Source organism: Saimiri boliviensis, chromosome 4 (genome assembly GCF_048565385.1).
Source record: "Saimiri boliviensis isolate mSaiBol1 chromosome 4, mSaiBol1.pri, whole genome shotgun sequence".
NCBI classification, from domain to species: Eukaryota; Metazoa; Chordata; class Mammalia; order Primates; family Cebidae; genus Saimiri; species Saimiri boliviensis.
In genome coordinates, this window is record NC_133452.1 from 391,789 (window position 1) to 413,502 (window position 21,714).

General features: G+C 50.6%; 1 protein-coding gene and 1 long non-coding RNA gene across 4 annotated transcripts in view; one reads left to right on the forward strand and one right to left on the reverse strand.

Moving 5' to 3' along the window:
- Positions 1-19,759, forward strand: part of LOC141584215 (uncharacterized) — a 43,866-nt gene extending 24,107 nt beyond the window's left edge. For 2 of the 3 annotated variants that reach the window (XR_012517119.1, XM_074397120.1), the window contains exon 2: positions 16,648-18,736. Coding sequence is in view for 1 of the 3 variants with exons in the window: in XM_074397120.1 (XP_074253221.1) it covers positions 16,648-16,709 (62 nt within the window). In the remaining 2 variants the exon portion in view is untranslated. Of the gene's footprint in view, positions 1-16,647; positions 18,737-18,824 lie in introns of those variants that run through there. The other variant, XR_012517120.1, reaches the window with a different exon arrangement.
- LOC120363577 (uncharacterized) lies at positions 14,374-16,691 on the reverse strand. The gene is made up of 2 exons (XR_012517121.1): positions 16,603-16,691; positions 14,374-15,839 (listed from the first exon to the last, which is right to left on the reverse strand). It is a non-coding gene; the product is annotated as an uncharacterized LOC120363577 (long non-coding RNA).
- Positions 19,760-21,714: the final 1,955 nt, after the last annotated feature.

The window sequence follows — 21,714 nt, forward strand, 5'->3', positions numbered from 1 at the left end:
CTGTAAATCTTCATGGAAAATGGACAAAGGTGAGTTTAAACTTTCAGTTTCCCCCAGCTGGCCTCGAATTCACAAAATTCCAGGTTCTCTGGGTTAGGAGGAACTTGAGAGAGCTTTAGGAGGCTGACATTTCTGAGATTCTGTGAGATCCAGCAGTTACGTTCTTGTTGGGATCATAGCCCACTGGACAGCAGTGCTTGGTGACCCCCACCGAGCAATGGGTGCATGCTTCTAAATAAAAGCCACCGGGTTGTTATTTCACTGTGCGCCCAGCATCTGGTGTGCAAATGCAGGTATAGCCTGGGCTGGGAGCACACAGGGCTGTGACCGTGCAGCCTGCTGGTAGGCCAGGGTGCCAGGTCCCCTGTGTTAGTGGGAGGCCTCTCATCTTTTATCCTGGTAGAGGGGGCCCTGCAGGCCTTTCTGGTGAGTGGGTCGGTCTAGTCTGACATCGCCTTTGTGGGATCTGTGACACTGGCTAGCTCTCAAGCCGGCCGGTGGTCTCACAGAAATTCTTCATTGTTTGTAAAGTATCCCAAAAATGCTGGGCTGAGGAACTAATTTGCCCCAAGGCTCTCTGAGACGTGTGTTCACAGGAGGCCCCACATGCCCGTATCCTCAGAGATTTTTGTGGGAAATCCTTTGAGTCCAGCTCGGACACTGCTCCTCCCTCTTTCTAAACAGAATGAGTTTGTCCTCTCTTTGCGTTTGAACAAAAGTCAGGCCATCTAGAGCCTCCTAACCCTAACCTCGGACTTCCAAGGTGGGGCTACTCGTTCTACACATGGTGGAAATTGAGGCTTCAACGCCTGCCCAGCGTCTCACTGCCAGGAAGCAGCAAAGCCAGGTTTTAGGCAAACTCGAGGCCCTGGTTCTGCTTCTCCCCTCCAGGGCCCTGAAATTCTGGTGCCTCTCCCGGCTGAGGCAGCATCAGTGCCTCTGTGCCCTGGGGCAGCAGTTCTGGTCCCCACCTGGGTCCTTCCATGCCTGGCAGGGCAGGTGCTCCCTGTGGACGGGCCGGCGCAGATGGGTCCAGCCAAGGTTTCGGGTGCCATGTGTGTGGTGAGGGGCTCCGTTCTTCCACCATATTGTTGAAGACAGAGCCTCAGACTTTGTTTGAGCTGAGAACCCAGCATGCTTCTGAGCAGGGGGAGAGTGAAGAGGATAAGACTGGGGCAAGTGGGGGGCTGGAGGGGGTTGGGAGGCGACACGTTCTGTTCTGAAAGAGTTAGTCCTGGGCCTGGGAATCTGGACTCCAGTGAGCAGAAGGCATCCATCATTTTCTTTTACCATTCGGGGGCCCTGTGGGCAGTTGTCTGTGAAGTGGGTCATAGGCTCGGGCCCCCACCCTTGTGCCCCAATAACAGGCCTGGGATCTTGAAAACGCACACGTCCACCCTCCACCCTCCACCAACTGTGGTCCTTTGGGCCAGTAGCTCAGCGTCTCTGAACTTCAGTCTGTCCATTGTGCAGGAATTAACGTGTGCCCCGCCCACCTCTCAGTACCATAGAGTCAAACTTAAGAACAGCTGTGCACATGGTTTTAAAAGGAAACAGCTGCTCTCTTCACTTACCTTACCATGCTTTAGCAGAATGTTCCTGAATTGAAAGCTGCCTACATCATGATATCCGGATTTTCAGAGACAAAGCTTTTGAATACTTTTAGATTGATCTTACAGAATTTTCCCTGACAAAGTCAGGTTATGCAAGAGAGAAACTTTGTGGTAAATTTCTACGACTTCTTAAAACTGCTTATGTTTCTGAGGCTGACACAGCCTGGACGTGAATTAACGTGGGGTTCTGCACTAGAGTGGCTGCAGTGAGCAGGTAACAAGATGCTGAAGAAGCTGGGCCTGCTCTCACCCACCCCTTGCCCCTCCACTCTGGTACGCCTCTCCTTGAGAGGGCTTTCCAGGTCACCTGCCTTCATCATCAGCCCAAAGCCCCTCTGGCCCTCAGGAGGTCTGCGTACGACGGTCGGAGCCCACTTTACACACCGTCTCTTGCCAGTTCCCGTCTCCCCAGGAGCACTGCCAATCGCTTCATCCCCTGCTTCTGTGGTGCTCAGCAAACATCCATCCCTCCTCTCTAGGAAAGCCCAGTTTCCCTCCCTTCCCAGTCCCATTCTAAGACAAATTTGCCTTCTGTGGCTGCGCAGACAGGCAGAGCCTGCCCTGTGGACTCTCCTTCCAGGCTTCCTACCCGAACAACATTCCAGAGACAATCAAGAATAAAAATGACCCACCCTCTAATGACTAGTGGAGGGAACCACCCACCCGTCTAGTGTCCAGTGGAGGGGACCGCCCACCCCTCTGGTGTCCAGTGGAGCGGACCGCCCACCCCTCTGGTGTCCAGTGGAGGGGACCGCCCACCCCTCTGGTGTCTACTGGAGGGGACCACCCACCCCTCTACTGTTTAGTGAAGGGGACCACTCACTCCTCTGGTGTCTAGTGGAGGGGACCACCCACCCCTCTGATGTCTAGTGGAGGGGACCACCCACCTGTCTAGTGTCTAGGAGGTTGGTTTGGTGGAAACTAACCCTCAGGAGGTTGGTTTGGTGGAAACTAACCTGAAGTTGTCACTTGCCTTTAGGTAGTGACATAATTCCCTGCATGCTTTTCTTCACTGGGACATCGAGGGATTGGAATGAGTTTCTGAAAGCTCCTGGTCTCTAACCCTTGGTATGGTAGAATGAGACATGGGACTCATGGTGTGATGCGGGCATTGTGGTCACAGTGGTTTGGGATTCAGCCTGTGCAATCACACTGGCCCAGGTCTACCTTTGGTTTCCCCAGTGAACGGGGGAGAGGGCCCTGATCCACACCTTAGTCACTGTTAAGCTTGAGTGGCAGTAGCTTTGCAGTGTGCTGAGAGAGTGTGTGGAGTGTAGGAACTGCTCAATAAATGTTAGCTCTCAAGTCGATTCCTACATGAGAGAGAGATTGTTCTAGAAATAAGGGAAAAAGAATGAGTTTCAATTTTTTGTCAAATTTCTTAAGGAAATATATTCAATGAAATTATCTTCAAGTTGTGTTTATACTCAAAGATGTCACCAAGAGATAGGAATTGCAACTACAATATGTAGTATTTTAGCAAAACAATCATGTAATATTTCAAGGAAGTGTTTTGTAGAAGTGCCCAAATTATTAGACAGTGAACCCCACTGAGTTCAAAGATTCCTGAGTTTTCTCTATGGATCGTTTAGAAAGATTAAAGAAGACCTCATTGGAACAAGTATTTATTCAGCCTGTAGGACCACGCTGGACACAGGAGTGAACATTTAGTCCTTAGGTGAATACTCACGTGCCTAGAGCTGTAGCATTCCATGGCTGCAACCCAGAGAATCACAGTGACCACTCGTGCCTTCGAGACAAAGATGCCCTCTCCCCAAAAGACAGCATTTAAAAAGAAAAGCATAGGGAAGGGGTTGTTTGGGAAAGATTACTGCTGGGGAGCGAGTAATAAATGCAAGGAGAGCAACAGTACCAAACAAATGAGGAAAAAAAAGCACAATTTCCACAAGGTTCTAGAACTAACTTTTTGAAAAGAATTTAGCAAAGTGAAATTTACAGAACATAAAATTTTAAACAGTTTGATGGAGGTCAGCACTTCACAGTGTGTGCAACCAGCACCTCTTTCTAGCTCAGATAATTTTCACCGTGAAATTCCAAAGTAAAAATGTCTGACCCCTGAAGCCGTTTGTCCACATTCCGCCCTCCCCTGCCCCAGGCAAGCACTCATCTGCTTTCTGTCTCTATGGAGTTGTTTTTCTGGGCATTTCACGTCAGTGGAGTCGCACCATATGTAGGTTTTTGTGTCTGATTTCTCTCACGAAGTGTAATGTTCATGACCCTCACCGCGTGGCAGCATCTGTCAGTAGTCGGTGTCTTTCCGTGGCTGTATAGCACTCCGTTGTATGGATAGACCACAGCCTGTCTGCTCATCTGCTGATAGACATTTGGACTTTTTCTGTCTTTTGGCTTTTGTGGAGAATGTTGCTATGAACATGTGTTTACAAGTTTTGTGTGTGTCTCTCTCTTTGCATTTCTCTTTCATATACCTCAGAGTAGAATTTCAAGATTCTATCATCGTTCTCTGGGATTTTTTGGCAAACCACCGGCCTGTTCCATGGCACCTGCACCATTTCCATCCCCACCAGCAGCGCACAGGGTGCAGTTTCTCCACAGTCTCACCAACGCTTGTTCTTGTCTGCTTTTTATGTTATTATTGTAGCCATCCTGCTGGTGTGAACCATTATCTCATTGTAGTTTTAATTTTCATTGTATCTGTTTATCTTTTGATCCGTTACCTATTATTATTCCATTTATCTCTGTTTTCTTTTGTTACTCATGCTCTCAGTGTCATATTTAAGAATCCATTGCCACATGCAAAGCCATGAAGGTTTACCCCAGGGTTTTCTCCTAAGAATGTGACGGTTTTAGGGCTTGTGTTTAGGTTGCTGATCCATTTTTCGTGATTTTGTAGGTGGCGTGGGGTAGGGGTCTAACTTCGTTCTTTCACATGTGGATAACAGTTGTGTCAGCACCATTCATTGAATACATTATTTTTTCCCCATTTTTAACCAGCGTCTTGGAACCCTGGCTGAAAATCAAAGGGCCATGATTATATGGGTTTGTTTCTAGACCTCAGTTCTACACTCTCGAGGTCATTTCTTATGTCTCTACCACATTGATTGCTATAGCTTCGTAATAAGTTTTGAAATCAGAGAGTATGAGCATTCTAACTTGGTTCTTCCATTTTTTTTTTCCAAAAAAAATTTTTAGGGGCTGGGCACGGTGATTCATGTCTGTAATCCCAGCACTTTAGGAAGCCAAGGCAGGCGGATCACAAGATCAGGAATTCGACAGCAGTCTGGCCAGCATAGTGAAACCCTGTCTCTACAAAAATACAAAACATTAGCTGGGTGTGGTGTGCGCCTGTAATCCCAGCTACTCAGGAGTCTGAGGCAGGAGAACCGTGTGAACCCGAGAGGCGGAGGTTGCAGTGAGCTGAGATCGCGCCACTGCACTCCACGCAGGCGACAGTTTCCAGACTCTGTCTCAAAAAAAAATAGGTTTTTTTTTTTTTTGCAATTTTGGGGTCCTTGCAATTCTATACAAATTTGAGGATCATCTTTTTCATTTCTGCAAAAAATACGGTTGGCATTTTGACAGGGATTTTGCACTGAATTTGTAGATCACTATAGGTAGTATGGACGGACGTCTTCCATGTGAAGCCTCCCGCTTCATGAGCATACTGTCTTCCATGTGTGTTCTCTTTAATTTCTTCATTAGCATTTTGTAGCTTTCACCATACAAGTCTTTCACCTTCTCATTTAAATGTATTCCTAGGTGTTTAATTCTTTTAGATGCTATTATGAATGGAATTGTTTTCTTAATTTCCTTTTCAGAGTATTCATTGCTGGTGTATAGAAACATGACTCACTTTTATGTGTTGTTCTTGTGCCTTGCAACTCGGCAGAATTTATTTATTAACCAGCTAGCTTTTTCTGGGTTTTTTATATGGAGGATTATTGTCGTCTGAACATAGAAATAGTTTTACTTCTTCCTTTCCAATTTGGATACCTTTTATTTCCTTTTTTTGTTGGATTGCTCTGACTAGAACTTCCAGGGCATTGTTGAATCAGTGTAGAAAGCAGGGATCCCTATTTTGTTCTTGATCATGGGGAAAGCTGTTAGTCTTTCACCATTGAGTGTGATATTAGCTGTAGGTTTTTCATAAACACCTTTTATCATATTGAGGAAGTTTCTTTCCATTCTTGGTTTTCTGGGTCTGTTATCATGAAAGGGTGTTGGAGTTTGCCAGATGCCTATTCTGTTCACTTGAGATGATGGTGTGAGCTTTTTGTCTTTGATCTGTTAATGTGGTATATTACGTTGACTGGTTCTCTTATGCTGAAGAATGCCTGCATTCCAGGAATAACTGCCACTTGGTCACAGTGAATGATCCTTTTAATATGCTGTTAGATTTGGCTTACTAGTGTTTTGTGGAAGATATAGAACTAATTTTTTTATCCTTCTCTTAAATCTCATTATGCTGAATGGAAATACATTCCATTCAGCATAAATGTAAATTTTGAAATAAATTTGAAAAAGAATGTAAATTTTGAAATAAAAAATGACCTCTTTAAGAAACTAGTTTGTACCAAAGGCCAAAATCTAAAATTACTAGAAAGACTGCAAAAGTGAGTAGGACTAACGTGTAAGACTTCAAAATGTAGCTAACTGGAAAAAAGTCTGTAGGGAAGTGACTGTTACGAGGTTAATCCGTGTAAAAGCCTCAAGTGCCTGACACGCATTAGAACTCACATCAGCTTCTGTCATTTTATTATCGTTCTGAGTGTAATTAAGCTACGTGTTTTAGAATTTGACTATATTTGTACATGGAGATACCACTACTAAAACCAGTTGCTATAAACCGAATGAAGTCTTTTGTTTCCAAAGTTGACACACTAGAGCCCTGTGAAAGTAATAATAAAAGAAAGATACTTTGGTGGCAAAGTTATCTCAGGGTAAGCACAGCTACTGCCAGTGGTGTGGGCGAGTGTTCTTGGGGGAGAGGGGCTAAAAGCGTGTGGCACCTCCCCGTCTCTCTTGGCCCTGCTCCTGCCTGTCAGACCCCGACTCCCCTTTGCCTTTCCCCATGAGTGAAAACTCTGAGGTCTCCTCAGAAGCGGATGCTGCCATGCTTCCGGAACAGCCTGCAGAACTGCGAGCCAGTGAAACACCTTTTCTTTATGAATTACCTCGTCTCTAGTATCTCTTCATAGCAGTGTGAGAACAGTCTACTTTCCCCAGCACATTTATTAAACGTTTGTCCTTCCCCGAGGTATGTTCCTGGACACTTGGTTGAAAATGAGTTGTCTGAGGATGTGGGTTTATTTCTGGGCTCTGTTCTGTTCCATTGGTAGATGCGTCTGTTTTTATGTCAGTACCACGCTGTTTTGGTTACTCTAGCCTTGCAGTATAATTTGGAATGAGTTAGTGTGATGCCTCCAAGTTTGTACTTTTTGCTCAGGATTGCTTTAGCTTTTCAAGGTCTTTTGTGGTTCTGTATGAATTTCAGGAGTGTTTCTTCTATTTCTGTGAGGAATGTCCTTGGTGTTTTGATAGGAATCACACTGACTCTGTAGGTCACTTTGGGTAGTCTGGCCATTTTAACAGTATTAATTCTTACAGTTCATCAGCATGGGCTGCCTTTCCATTGTTTTATGGCCTCTTGAATTTCTTTCATCAGTCTTTTATAGTTTTCCTTATACACAGTTCCTTTCACAACTCAACAAACGTGGTCATGTCTCCTGTAGTTAAAATCCTGGGCTTAAAAGCTACAGACAACAAATAATTTACTAGTGGCTAAGAAATGAACTGAGGTACTAGTAAATTATTTAATGGGCTGTCCCTCTGACGTGACTCAAATACACTGAGATTGTGTCAGTCTGTGTTTGAAATATCATGACATAATTTGCACCAGAGTTGTAAATGGAAACTGCCAATAAATCACCCTTTTCTCACATCTACTCCGAAATCACCTCCACCCTTCCTAACCTCCACCCCCCATGACTTCCAACCACATCGTCTCTACCCCTCATCACCCCCACCCGTCACCATCCGCATCACCTCCACCCCCATCACCTCCACCCTCATCACCTCCACCCCATCACCTCCACCCCCATCACCTCCACCCCATCACCTCCACCCCATCACCTCCACCCCCCATCACCTCCACCCCATCACCTCCACCCCATCACCTCCACCCTCATCACCTCCACCCCCCATCACCTCCACCCCATCACCTCCACCCCATCACCTCCACCCCATCACCTCCACCCCATCACCTCCACCCCCCATCACCTCCACCCCATCACCTCCACCCCATCACCTCCACCCCATCACCTCCACCCCCATCACCTCCACCCTCATCACCTCCACCCCATCACCTCCACCCCCATCACCCCCACCCGTCACCATCCGCATCACCTCCACCCCCATCACCTCCACCCCATCACCTCCACCCCCATCACCACCACCCCATCACCTCCACCCCCATCACCTCCACCCCCATCACCTCCACCCCCATCACCTCCACCCCATCACCTCCACCCTCACACCTCCACCCCCATCACCTCCACCCCATCACCTCCACCCCATCACCTCCACCCTCATCACCTCCACCCCATCACCTCCACCCCATCACCTCCACCCCCATCACCTCCACCCCATCACCTCCACCTCCATCACCTCCACCCCATCACCTCCACCCCATCACCTCCACCCCATCACCTCCACCCCATCACCTCCACCCCCATCACCTCCACCCCGTCACCTCCACCCCCATCACCTCCACCCCGTCACATCTACCCACATCACCTCCACCTCCCATCACCTCCACCCACATCGTCATTCCCGGCACCTCCACCCATATCATCTCCACTCCTCCTCAGCTCCACTGCTCACTGCTCTTCATTATCTTCATCCATCGCTGATCTCCATGCCTCACTCTTACCCACTCACCTCCATTCTTCCCTCAGCTCCCACCCAGTCTTAGCCAGGTTGTTCAGATGTGCTGGCCACACAGCACCCAGTGAGCAGCCAGCAGAGCTGCCATGTGGAGTTGACTGGGCCCACTCAGCAGGTCCCCTGTCTCTGTCCCACCGTCCTGCTATGTGGGGCTCCGTCACTGGCCCACTCGGCAGGTCCCCTGTCTCTGTCCCACCGTCCTGCCATGTGGGGCTCCGTCACTGGGTCACTCGGCAGGTCCCCTGTCTCTGTCCCACCATCCTGCTATGTGGGGCTCTGTCACTGGCCCACTCGGCAGGTCCCCTGTCTCTGTCCCACCGTCCTGCCATGTGGGGCTCCGTCACTGGGTCACTCGACAGGTCCCCTGTCTCTGTCCCACTGTCCTGCTATGTGGGGCTCCGTCACTGGCCCACTCGGCAGGTCCCCTGTCTCTGTCCCACTGTCGTGCCATGTGGGGCTCCGTCACTGGGTCACTCGGCAGGTCCCCTGTCTCTGTCCCACCGTCCTGCTATGAGGTGCTCTGTCACTGGTCACTCAGCGGGTCCCCTGTCTCTGTCCCACCGTCCTGCTATGTGGGGCTCTGTCACTGGTCACTCAGCAGGTCCCCTGTCTCTGTCCCACCATCCTGCTATGTGGGGCTCTGTCAGTGGGTCACTCGGCAGGTCCCCTGTCTCTGTCCCACCGTCCCGCTATGTGGGGCTCCGTCACTGGGTCACTCGGCAGGTCCCCTGTCTCTGTCCCACCGTCCTGCTATGAGGTGCTCTGTCACTGGTCACTCAGCAGGTCCCCTGTCTCTGTCCCACCATCCTGCTATGTGGGGCTCTGTCAGTGGGTCACTCGGCAGGTCCCCTGTCTCTGTCCCACCGTCCCGCTATGTGGGGCTCTGTCACTGGTCACTCGGCAGGTCCCCTGTCTCTGTCCCACCGTCCTGCTATGTGGGGCCCTGTCACTGGGTCACTCGGCAGGTCCCCTGTCTCTGTCCCACCATCCTGCTATGTGGGGCTCTGTCACTGGCCCACTTGGCAGGTCCCCTGTCTCTGTCCGACTGTCCTGCTATGAGAAGCTCTGTCCAGGTGCCGGCCCCTTGAACACAAAGCCCATGCCACCACGTGGACCCACACCTCTTGTCAGTGGTTTGCCACTTGTCACAAACACATCCTTTCACCTCTCACACACTCGTTTGGCTTCTCTTTCGCTGATTCCTCTTCACAAGCTTGTTTCTTTTTCTGTTTCTCCCATGCTGGGATTGCTAGAGCTGGTGAGCTGCCTGCCATGCCCTTTCTGAGTGTGAATTTGGGGGTCTGGGCTCCAGCTTCATCTTTTGACCTGAGATTTCTAATGGCTGTGCTTGGCCCCTCACTCTCTGTCTGGAGGGCCCCCCACATTGCAGACTCAAGGGCTGATTGATCCTCTGGGCCAGGCTGTGTGCTCCGCACATTGTAGCTGGGCCCTGTCCTTGCCTGTGGAGACTCTGCTTTCTGGGACCAGCTCAATGGAGACTTTACTGGGAGAGCAGGGTCATGAAAGGCACTTTAGCATTCCCTGTTCATACATCACAGGCTTCGCAGAGTAACTGCTGTGTTTCATCATGCAAATAGAGTTTACATTTTCCTTTACAATACCTTCTATTGTGTGCTGAACCACACTGCTGCTTACTACTGGCCTTACTGCGCTGTGTATGGCCTCGTGAGATGTTCCTATGGCAGACTCGTGAGCCTTCACGCTGGTCTCATTATTGAAAAAACAGAGATACTCGACCCAGTCCTTGTACAACCTCAGCCTAGTCCCAGCACCCAATCCTGGACAGCCACAGCCCAGTCCCAAGAGAGACACATGCACAGCCTCAACCCAGTCCCAGCACTGATTCCTGGACAGCCTCAACCCAGTCCCAGCACTGATTCCTGCCTAGCCTCAGCCCAGGCCCAGCACTGATTCCTGGACAGCCTCAACCCAGTCCCAGCACTGATTCCTGCACAACCTCAGCCCAGCCCCAGCACTGATTGCTGCACAGCCTCAGCCCAGTCCCAGCACTGATTCCTGCACAGCCTCAGCCCAGTCCCAGCACTGATTCCGGGACAGCCTCAACCCAGTCTCAGCACTGATTCCTGGACAGCATCAACCCAGTCCCAGCACTGATTCTGGGACAACCTCAGCCCAGTCCCAGCACTGATTCCTGGACAGCCTCAACCTAGTCCCAGCACTGATTTCCTGGACAGCCTCAACCCAGTCCCAGCACTGATTCCTGCACAACCTCAGCCCAGCCCCAGCACTGATTGCTGCACAGCCTCAGCCCAGTCCCAGCACTGATTCCTGCACAGCCTCAGCCCAGTCCCAGCACTGATTCCGGGACAGCATCAACCCAGTCTCAGCACTGATTCCTGGACAGCATCAACCCAGTCCCAGCACTGATTCTGGGACAACCTCAGCCCAGTCCCAGCACTGATTCCTGGACAGCCTCAACCCAGCCCCAGCACTGATTCCTGGACAGCCTCAGCCCAGTCCGAGCACTGATTCCTGGACAGCCTCAACCCAGCCCCAGCACTGATTCCTGGACAGCCTCAGCCCAGTCCGAGCACTGATTCCTGGACAGCCTCAACCCAGCCCCAGCACTGATTCCTGCACAACCTCAGCCCAGTCCCAGCACTGATTCCTGGACAGCCTCAACCCAGTCCCAGCACTGATTCCTGGACAACCCCAGCCCAGTTCCAGCACTGATTCCTGCACAGCCTCAGCCCAGTCCCAGCACTGATTCCGGGTCAACCTCAGCCCAGTCCCAGCACTGATTCCTGCACAGCCTCAGCCCAGTCCCAGCACTGATTCCGGGACAACCTCAACCCAGTCCCAGCACTGATTCCTGCACAGCCTCAGCCCAGTCCCAGCACTGATTCCTGGACAGCATCAACCCAGTCCCAGCACTGATTCCTGCACAGCCTCAGCCCAGTCTCAGCACTGATTCCTGGACAACCTCAACCCAGTCCCAGCACTGATTCCTGCACAGCCTCAGCCCAGTCCCAGCACTGATTCCGGGACAACCTCAACCCAGTCCCAGCACTGATTCCTGCACAGCCTCAGCCCAGGCCCAGCACTGATTCCTGGACAGCATCAGCCCAGTCCCAGCACTGATTCCTGGACAGCATCAACCCAGTCCCAGCACTGATTTCCTGGACAGCCTCAACCCAGTCCCAGCACTGATTCCTGGACAGCATCAACCCAGTCCCAGCACTGATTTCCTGGACAGCATCAACCCAGTCCCAGCACTGATTCCTGGACAGCCTCAACCCAGTCCCAGCACTGATTCCTGGACAGCCTCAACCCAGTCCCAGCACTGATTCCGGGACAACCTCAGCCCAGTCCCAGCACTGATTCCTGGACAGCATCAACCCAGTCCCAGCACTGATTCCTGGATAGCCTCAACCCAGTCCCAGCACTGATTCCTGGACAGCCTCAGCCCAGTCTCAGCACTGATTCCTGGACAGCATCAACCCAGTCCCAGCATTGATTCCTGGGCAGCCTCAACCCAGTCCCAGCACTGATTCCTGGACAGCATCAACCCAGCCCCAGCACTGATTCCTGGACAGCATCAACCCAGTCCCAGCACTGATTCCTATGCAGCCTCAGCCCAGGCCCAGCAGTGATTCCTGGACAGCCTCAACCCAGTCCCAGCACTGATTCCTATGCAGCTTCAGCCCAGGCCCAGCACTGATTCCTGGACAGCCTCAACCCAGCCCCAGCACTGATTCCTGCACAACCTCAGCCCAGTCCCAGCACTGATTCCTGGACAGCCTCAACCCAGTCCCAGCACTGATTCCTGGACAACCCCAGCCCAGTCCCAGCACTGATTCCTGCACAGCCTCAGCCCAGTCCCAGCACTGATTCCGGGTCAACCTCAGCCCAGTCCCAGCACTGATTCCTGCACAGCCTCAGCCCAGTCCCAGCACTGATTCCTGCACAGCCTCAGCCCAGTCCCAGCACTGATTCCGGGTCAACCTCAGCCCAGTCCCAGCACTGATTCCTGCACAGCCTCAGCCCAGGCCCAGCACTGGTTTCCTGGACAGCATCAACCCAGTCCCAGCACTGATTCCTATGCAGCCTCAGCCCAGGCCCAGCAGTGATTCCTGGACAGCCTCAACCCAGTCCCAGCACTGATTCCTGCACAGCCTCAGCCCAGTCCCAGCACTGATTCCTGGACAACCTCAGCCCAGTCCCAGCACTGATTCCTGGACAGCCTCAACCCAGTCCCAGCACTGATTTCCTGGACAGCCTCAATCCAGTCCCAGCACTGATTCCTGGACAGCATCAACCCAGTCCCAGCACTGATTCCTGGACAGCCTCAGCCCAGTCCCAGCACTGATTCCTGGACAGCCTCAACCCAGTCCCAGCACTGATTCCTGGACAGCCTCAACCCAGCCCCAGCACTGATTCCTGGACAGCCTCAGCCCAGTCCCAGCACTGATTCCTGGACAGCCTCAACCCAGCCCCAGCACTGATTCCTGGACAGCATCAACCCAGTCCCAGCACTGATTCTGGGACAACCTCAGCCCAGTCCCAGCACTGATTCCTGGACAGCCTCAACCCAGTTCCAGCACTGATTTCCTGGACAGCCTCAATCCAGTCCCAGCACTGATTCCGGGACAGCCTCAACCCAGTCTCAGCACTGATTCCTGGACAGCCTCAACCCAGCCCCAGCACTGATTCCTGGACAGCCTCAACCCAGCCCCAGCACTGATTCCTGCACAGCCTCAGCCCAGTCCCAGCACTGATTCCTGCACAGCCTCAGCCCAGTCCCAGCACTGATTCCGGGACAGCATCAACCCAGTCTCAGCACTGATTCCTGCACAGCCTCAGCCCAGTCCCAGCACTGATTCCTGCACAGCCTCAGCCCAGTCCCAGCACTGATTCCGGGACAGCATCAACCCAGTCTCAGCACTGATTCCTGGACAGCCTCAGCCCAGTCCCAGCACTGATTCCTGGACAGCCTCAACCCAGCCCCAGCACTGATTCCTGGACAGCCTCAATCCAGTCCCAGCACTGATTCCTGCACAGCCTCAACCCAGTCCCAGCACTGATTTCCTGGACAGCCTCAACCCAGTCCCAGCACTGATTCCTGGACAGCCTCAACCCAGTCCCAGCACAGATTCCTGGACAGCCTCAGCCCAGGCCCAGCACTGATTTCCTGGACAGCCTCAACCCAGTCCCAGCACAGATTCCTGGACAGCCTCAGCCCAGTCCCAGCACTGATTCCTGGACAACCTCAGCCCAGTCCCAGCACTGATTCCTGCACAGCCTCAGCCCAGTCCCAGCACTGATTCCTGGACAGCCTCAACCCAGTCCCAGCACTGATTCCTGGACAACCTCAACCCAGTCCCAGCACTGATTCCTGGACAACCTCAGCCCAGTCCCAGCACTGATTCCTGGACAACCTCAGCCCAGTCCCAGCACTGATTCCTGGACAACCTCAGCCCAGTCCCAGCACTGATTCCTGGACAGCCTCAGCCCAGTCCCAGCACTGATTCCTGGACAACGTGAACCCAGTCCCAGCACTGATTCCTGGACAACGTGAGCCCAGTCCCAGCACTTATTTCTGGACTATTGCATCCCAGTCCCAGCACTGATTCACTCACAAGTGTGCATGTGCCAGTAACTTAATTGCCAGAAAAAAACCTCAGCACTCTTAAAAGAAGACAACATCCAGCTCTCAGCTTGCAGTGTCCACCATGTGCAGCATATGATAAACATTCCTAAAATAGGGATTCTGTTGTTAATAATAGGGGTATAAATGTTCCAATCTTAAGTAAATTGACAGCCAGTAACCTGATTTAAAGTGGTTTTAAAATGATTTTCTTCATCTCAGTAGTGACTAAAGCTGATTTTATTATGCAGTTTTGAAAAGAGGAAGAGAGCTGTATTAATCACCGTGTGGTATACAGGATAATTATGATAATAACCCATTTTTCTGGTGAGCAAGGCCTGATGGCAGCCCTGCTCGGCCTCAGGCAGAGTCTCCGGTAAACCGCTTTGCGTCCTTCCGGCTGCATCTCAATCTCCGTTGCCGCTCAACTCAGATAAAAAGGTGATGCCTAACCTGTGGTCCTTTAGGAAAAGCACAGAATCATGTGTAGTTTAAATCATATTTGTGGCTTTTCACTAACACTATAAATTACAGCCTTCCTGCTGGAAGGATTTAAAAGCAAATCAGGACAAGGTGCCAGCTCTCTCACTGGACAGAAGATGAAGGCAGGCTGTTCTGGGTTCTCACGTTCCCACCCTGAAGGTGGAGAATCGCTGGACAGAGGATGAGGGCTGTTCTGGGTTCTCACGCTCCCATCCTGAAGGTGGAGAATGTCTGGACAGAGGATGAGGGCTGTTCTGGGTTCTCACGCTCTCATCCTGAAGGTGGAGAATTGCTGGACAGAGGATGAGGGCTGTTCTGGGTTCTCACGCTCTCATCCTGAAGGTGGAGAATCGCTGGACAGAGGATGAGGGCTGTTCTGGGTTCTCACGCTCCCGTCCTGAAGGCGGAGAATCGCTGGACAGAGGATGAGGGCTGTTCTGGGTTCTCGTGCTTCTGTCTTGACGATTTCTCCATGAGGCTGATTTCTGTTATGGCCGTGGATTGATAGCTGTGGCTGAGGGCCCTGCTCAGAGGCTGCTTTGGAATGATGTGAGGTGACATTTCAGATCCAGTCATGTGAACACACAGCATACCTCCACTTACCAGTTTTGTACCTCCTCCTGTTTATGTTTTAGATGGAATCTGAAGGTATTAGAAAGAAACCGTAATTGATGGTTTAGGTGGAATCTGTTGTCAAATCTACAATTCAGAAAAATTAGTTTCAAGTATCCTGTCATGGTATCATTGAGAATTAGTTATTTCTCTTTTGGAAGCATGCATGGGAACCGTTTGGGGAGGCCAGGTGTGCTTTTTACACACAGGATCCCAGACGGACCTGGTACAGCAGCTGGCCTCAGACAAAAGGGAATTCACTTTGAAGTTGGTTTGTTCTGGTTCCATTCAGCAGTGCCGCCAGCAGCAAAACCAGCCCGTGGAAGAAAGAGAATGCATTTTTCCCTTTGAGACCTGAGACGCTGTACGTCTAATTAAGCCGACACATTTTGAGGACTTTTTCTACCTAAGGGTTTTCAAGACAACTTAGCAGGAAAGGGTGGTTATTATCATCTGGCTTCCTGAAGAACAGTGGCATCTGGCGCCTGCAGAGGCTGGAGGTGGGGGGTCCCCTGCGTCCCTGCCTCTTTCTCCTGCTCTGTGGTGGAACCAGGTCTTGATGGAAGCCAGCAGTTTCCCTGTTGGATGCAATGGTAGAAAAGTCAGACTTGGTATAATTAAGACTGTATTTTCCTTTACATTGGTGTAAACTTCTCTGGCCTAGTCATGGTTTCGAATGAACAAAGCCTTCCGGCTTAAGTCACGTTTTAGCGTGAAGAATCCAACTCAGGACTGACTGGTTAACAGCAGTCTTGCACACTTTTTCTCGAGGGCCTTCAAAGAACTAAGAGTTAAATTCAGGCAAAAAAGTGTGGCTCTTCTGAATTCTGAGAGTCTAAGGAGGGACAGGGAGCCTCACACTCCTCCTTGCATGCCAGCTGCAAGGGTCCTAGGACACAGCACGCCTTCGATGCTGGCTGGGTCTGGGGAAATAAAGCAGCGAAGACAGCAGAGGTCTGCCTCACAGGGCAGAAAAGGTGGAGGGAATGCAGAACAGAACGGGCAGCGCAGGTGCCCAGAGCCGGGACGGTGCCTGGAGAGGCGAGCGCTGGGGCAGAGGGGACTGCCATGTTAAGAGCCCGGCTTCTGCTGGGGCGCAGGGGCGGCTGGCGCAGCTGTGAGGGCAGAGACCAGGGAGGAGGCTCCTGCAATTGCCGGCAGTGGACGCCCGGGGTTACAGGCCACTGACAGCGGACACCAGCCCCTCCCCGCAGCTCTCAGCAGGCGGAGGCTTACACCGGTTGGCCTACGTTTCCAACCTCCCTGCCCCAGTAACTCCAGCTAGACTCAGACACCCCCATGACAACCGGTCCCGGGCTTCCCTCTGCCTGGAAAGCTCACCCTGGGGTCCCCGGAACAGGCACGTTCTCTTCCTTTGACCCCCAGGAGCCTTCCCGCCTTCACGCTGCCCGCACAGCCCCGTCTGGAACCTGTGGACTGCACTGTGATGGGCTGGAACTTCCAGATGGAGCTGCCCTCGGCCTGGCAGCCACCCCTGGCACGCAGCAGCCACACCCAACCCCACCCCGGCGGCACCTCCCAGCTATGCGGCCTCCAGCAGGCGACTCTGCGCGGCTGCCCCTCCCTCACAGGCCGTTTCCGGAACCGTTTCGGTTATCTGCATGCCTTGGAATCGACGTGCCCTGTCTGAGATCGACTTTTCTGAAATCGGCTTGCCTCCCCTTGTCTGAAATCGATTTCTCTGGAATTGACTTTCCTTGCCTTGTCTGAAATCGACTCTTCTGAAATCGACGTACCTGGCCTTGCCCGAAATCCATTTTCCTAAAGCACTTAAAGCGGGGACCATTTTAGCTGTGTATTCTTAAAAACTTGTCTAGCACTTAAAGCACGGACAGTTTAAGCTGTGTATTTTCAAAAAGTTGTCTCTAAGTGCCATAGCTCATGAAGTCAAAATGAGTGATCTGTGTCCCCTTGAGTTGAGCATTCTTTTAGTAATAAAGGATTAAGTTATATTTGAATTCTTTAGAAATGATTCTCATCTTGTCAATCAATGTCAATTTTGTGTGTCAATTTCTAGCAGAGGTAATAGAGCTAATCCAAAACCATAGGTGTATTCAAGTCTACATTGACAAGTATACTCAACAAACCAGGTACTGGGCTTGAAGAGGGATCGTTTCCCAGTGGGCCTTAAGGCCCACATATATCCCTGTGCAGAAATCGAGAAACAGACAAAGTGACTAGACTAAGGCTTGTCACTTGAAAGTGCATGGCTGACTGACTGGCAGAGGGCTGGAAATCAAATCCAAATATTTGGACCTCTAATTCCAGAGGGAGCACTGCCTCTTCCAGGCCCAGTTACACTTAAATGGCATAACGAGAGCTTTACTGGATTGAAGTCAACATTAAAAGACATTAGATTCCATCAGCTCAGTCTTTGGCCCCTTGTCTCTAATGAGAATTTGCCTGGTTCAAATTTTAACAAGTAAATAGAAACATGGCAAAGGAGTTGAACCAGTCCTTCACAGAAGAAAAAAAATGTGGAGGAATGGATGATTAAAAACATGAAGAGGGTTTCAGCCTAACAGGGTGAGATACCAGCTGACACCCAGATGACTGGCAAAAATACCACAATCAGTGCAAGTGTTGGGGAGAATGGAGAGCCACAGGAATGCTCAGCCACCACTAAGAATGATTGTGAATTATTTTTGCTGTGCTTGCTTATGAAAGGGTGTCTGTTGTGGGTCATCAGGACAATTACATTTCTTACTGGGATGAAATTTTAAAAATTGAAAGCCACATACAAAAATTTAGCTGGGCATGGTGGCGCATGCCTGTAATCCCAGCTACTCAGGAGGCTGAGGCAGGAGAATTGCCTGAATCCAGGAGGCGGAGGTTGCGGTGAGCCAAGATCGCGCCATTGCACTCCAGCCTGGGTAACAAGAGCGAAACTCCGTCTCAAAAAAAAAAAAAAAAAAAAATTGAAAGCCACTGACCAGAAGAAACTGAAGTTGTGTACAAAAGAAATGCCCAAGAACCTTCACAGTAACAGTTCTAGGGGCCCACCTGGCCAAACATTCATCAGCAGGAAAAAAAAGTCATTTCCCAGGGTCCCATCCACCACTAGAGATCATGCAGCAATGAAAATGAATCAGGTTAGTGTGGACAGGTCTCAGGAAGAGAACAGAGGATGAAAATAGACATGGAGCAAATGCTCAGAGCCAGTGCAGCAGAGAAGCAGCCACACAGGAGACTTCTTCACATCAAAGTTCAAAACTGCAGCCCAGGCAACAGACCAAGACCTGTCTTAAAAAGACAACAGAGTGTTCAGAAACCACATGCAGTATTGTTTGGGGATGCACACAAATGTGGGGAAAGAAACACACCATGAAGAAAAGTACAGGAATGATAAAGACTAAAGCAAAAAGTGACTCCTTCTGAAGTAGAAGGGAAGGGACTGGGATTCAGGAGGGGCTTCCAGGGAGCATCCAAAGTTTGGTTTCTTCAGATTCTATTCCCTAAACTTGGTGGAGGTCCCGAGTGTCCAATGTGTGAACATTCTTTATGCCTGGCCCATATTATACAAGTGCTTATTTCCTATACAGTATTGAGAAGACAGTTATAAACAAGATGCGTTAAAGAGCGAGATGGCAGATGAGCATCAGGAAGGAACCTCAAGCACATCCAAGACGTTCCACCCACAGAACCTCACCATGGATACCCTTGTGCTCACAGGCCTGGCTTCCCCTCAAAACACAGTCAGTTGTTGGAGATCAGAGGCCACACTCATCACAGCAAAGGGGCAGGATCAGCTGAGACAGGGTCCTTCTGTGATGCCCACTGCATCCCCAGCTGTGTGAAGCGACCCAGCTGCCAGGTCTCACAGAAGATCATCGTACACTGAAACCGCGTGGGGAAAATGGTCCATTCTCCATGTGTCCATCAGCAGCAACTCTCAGATTCACCTCTGTCCTTCACCCCTTCTCCATGAAACAACCTTATAGAGCTTTACTTGGACCTATTTTTCTATTTATTTTTATTTTACTAACTATTGAAAAGACATATATTGTGTGTATGTGTGATTTTGTCTCTATCAGTCAAGGTAATCCTGGTTAAATTTCTACTATTATTATTATTGCCAACATCATTTAGTTTTTTTAAACTTTTCAATTCCTGAGGATATTGATCAGGGTCTTTCTGTCGTGTCAGACAGAAAACAAATCCCAACTGTGTAGAAGTAAAAAGAAAGCATTAATACGAAGGACTGAGACACTCCCAGGCTTAGCTTGCTTGGTGTGCAGTTACATCTACAGTTTCAGGTGCCCTTCTGTGACTCTCTCTCTCTCCTTCCCAACTTTGGCTCCATGTTTAGCTCCAAGAACCTCAGACATAACAGCCTCACTGACTCCTCCCAAGGATTCCAGCTAACCTGTCCTTACTCTACAACAGCAGCACTGGATTCTCTGGAATCTCTGACTCTAACTAAAGCAAAAACCGCTCCTGCCCCCTCGAACTAAAGTAAGAACCGCTCCTGTCCTGGTACTCAACTGCACGATCCTCAAACTAAAGAAAGAACTGCTCCTGCCCAAGTCTGAGGCTCTGCAGCCCTCAAACTAAAATAAGCACCACTCTTGCCCAGGCCCCCAGCTGTGCAGGCCTAAAACTAAAGAAAGAACCATTCTTGCCCAAGTCCCTAGCTGCCCAGCTCTCAAAATAAAGTAAGAACCCTCCTGCCCAAGTCCTCAGTTGTGCAGCCCTCAAACTAAAGTAAGAACTACTCCTGCCCAGGTATCCAGCTGTGGCCATCAACCTAAGGTGAGAACCACATCTGCACAGAACTCCATCTGCATGGACCAAAGTAAGATGCCTCCTGCCCAAGTCAGCAGCTGTGCAGCACTCAAACAACACAAAGAACTGCTCCTGCCAGGTGTACAGCTGTCAGGTTCTCTAAAGTAGTAACTGCTCCTGCCAAGATCCCCAGCTGTGTGGCTCTCAAACTGCAGAAAGAACTGCTCCCACCCAGGTCCACAGCTGTGTGGCCCTCAAACAACACAAAGAACTGCTCCTGCCCAGGTCCACTGCTGTGTGCCCTTCAAACTAAAGAACTGCTCCTGCCCAGGTCCACAGATGTATCTCCCTCAAACAACAAAAAGAACTGCTCCTGCCCAGGTCCACAGCCGTCTGATCCCAAAGTAAAGTAACAGCTGCTCCTGCCCAGGTACGTAGCTGCATCTCCCTCAAACTACAAAAAGAACTGCTCCTCCCCAGGTCTCCACGTCCACGACCCTCAGGCTTAAACAACAGCCCCACCAGCTCCTCCTGGGTCTCCAGCTTCAGGACCTTCCTGAACAATCCCTTCTCATGGAATTCTGCAGTCAACAAAACCACAGCAAAAGTAAATGAATAAACGTTTTGCTTTCAAATTGATGTGTCTTTTATATTCTTGCAAGTCAGTTAACTTTTCTACTTTCCATGAATCTTGCAATCTACTTCTATCCAATGTCAGATGGAAATACACAATTTGAAATGACATTTAAAAACGTAGCTATATTTTTAATATGATCTAATCACAGCTGTGGAAAGAACCTTCTTTCTCTCTATCTGCATTAAAGTCTTATGAACATTCAAACTATGAATTTACTTTGCTAAGGTTCCCAGAATACACATTAACCCCAAACGTGACTCCCCTCCTTAAAATCTTTCAGCTCATTCCCATCACCTGAGCACAAACAGCAGCTCCCATCACAGCCCACGTGCCCAGCACGGCCCCGCTCTCTGCCCTGGCCTCGTGGTCTCCCTTGGCTGTTTCTTTTCTGCTGGACTGGCCTCTGTCAGTTCCTCAAACCACACAGGCTCAGGCCTGACTCTGGGCCTCTGCCCCTCTGTGCCTCTGCCCCTCTGTGCCTCTGCCTGGGCGCCTTTCCCAGGCTCCCCATCCTCCTCTTGGCCTGCTCAGCTCCAGCCTGCTGGTCGCCCCTCAGGTGGATGAACACATGGTATACTCGCACCCCCGGGCCTTTCCACAGGCTGATCTCTGTGCCGAAAACACTTCCCCCCTCACCACCTGGGTTTCCTTTTCTAATCGCCATTCATGCTTGGCGTCTCCACTGAAATATCGCTCCCTGCCCACCCCCCTCCCTTGGACTAACCCTGGGTAGGTCGCCAACCACTATCTCCTGACTTCAGGAATCCAGACGCTATCCCAGCACTCGGAACTTCCCCACTGCCACGTTTTGCAGACCTGTGATTATTCTATTAGTTGATGCAGAAGTCATCGAAGTTTTCCCATTACTTTTAATGAACTGCAGCACCGGCTCCTCCCTGCTTTTTCTTCCCCCATTGCTATTAATGGCAAAAACTGCAATGACTGCTGCACCAGCCAATAGAATAATTTACATGTATGCATCCATCCTCTGTCTGCCCCTCTGGAAAAGACACCCCTTGAAAGCAGGGAGCAAATCTACTCAAATCACTCCACCTCCCCAGCATGTTGTA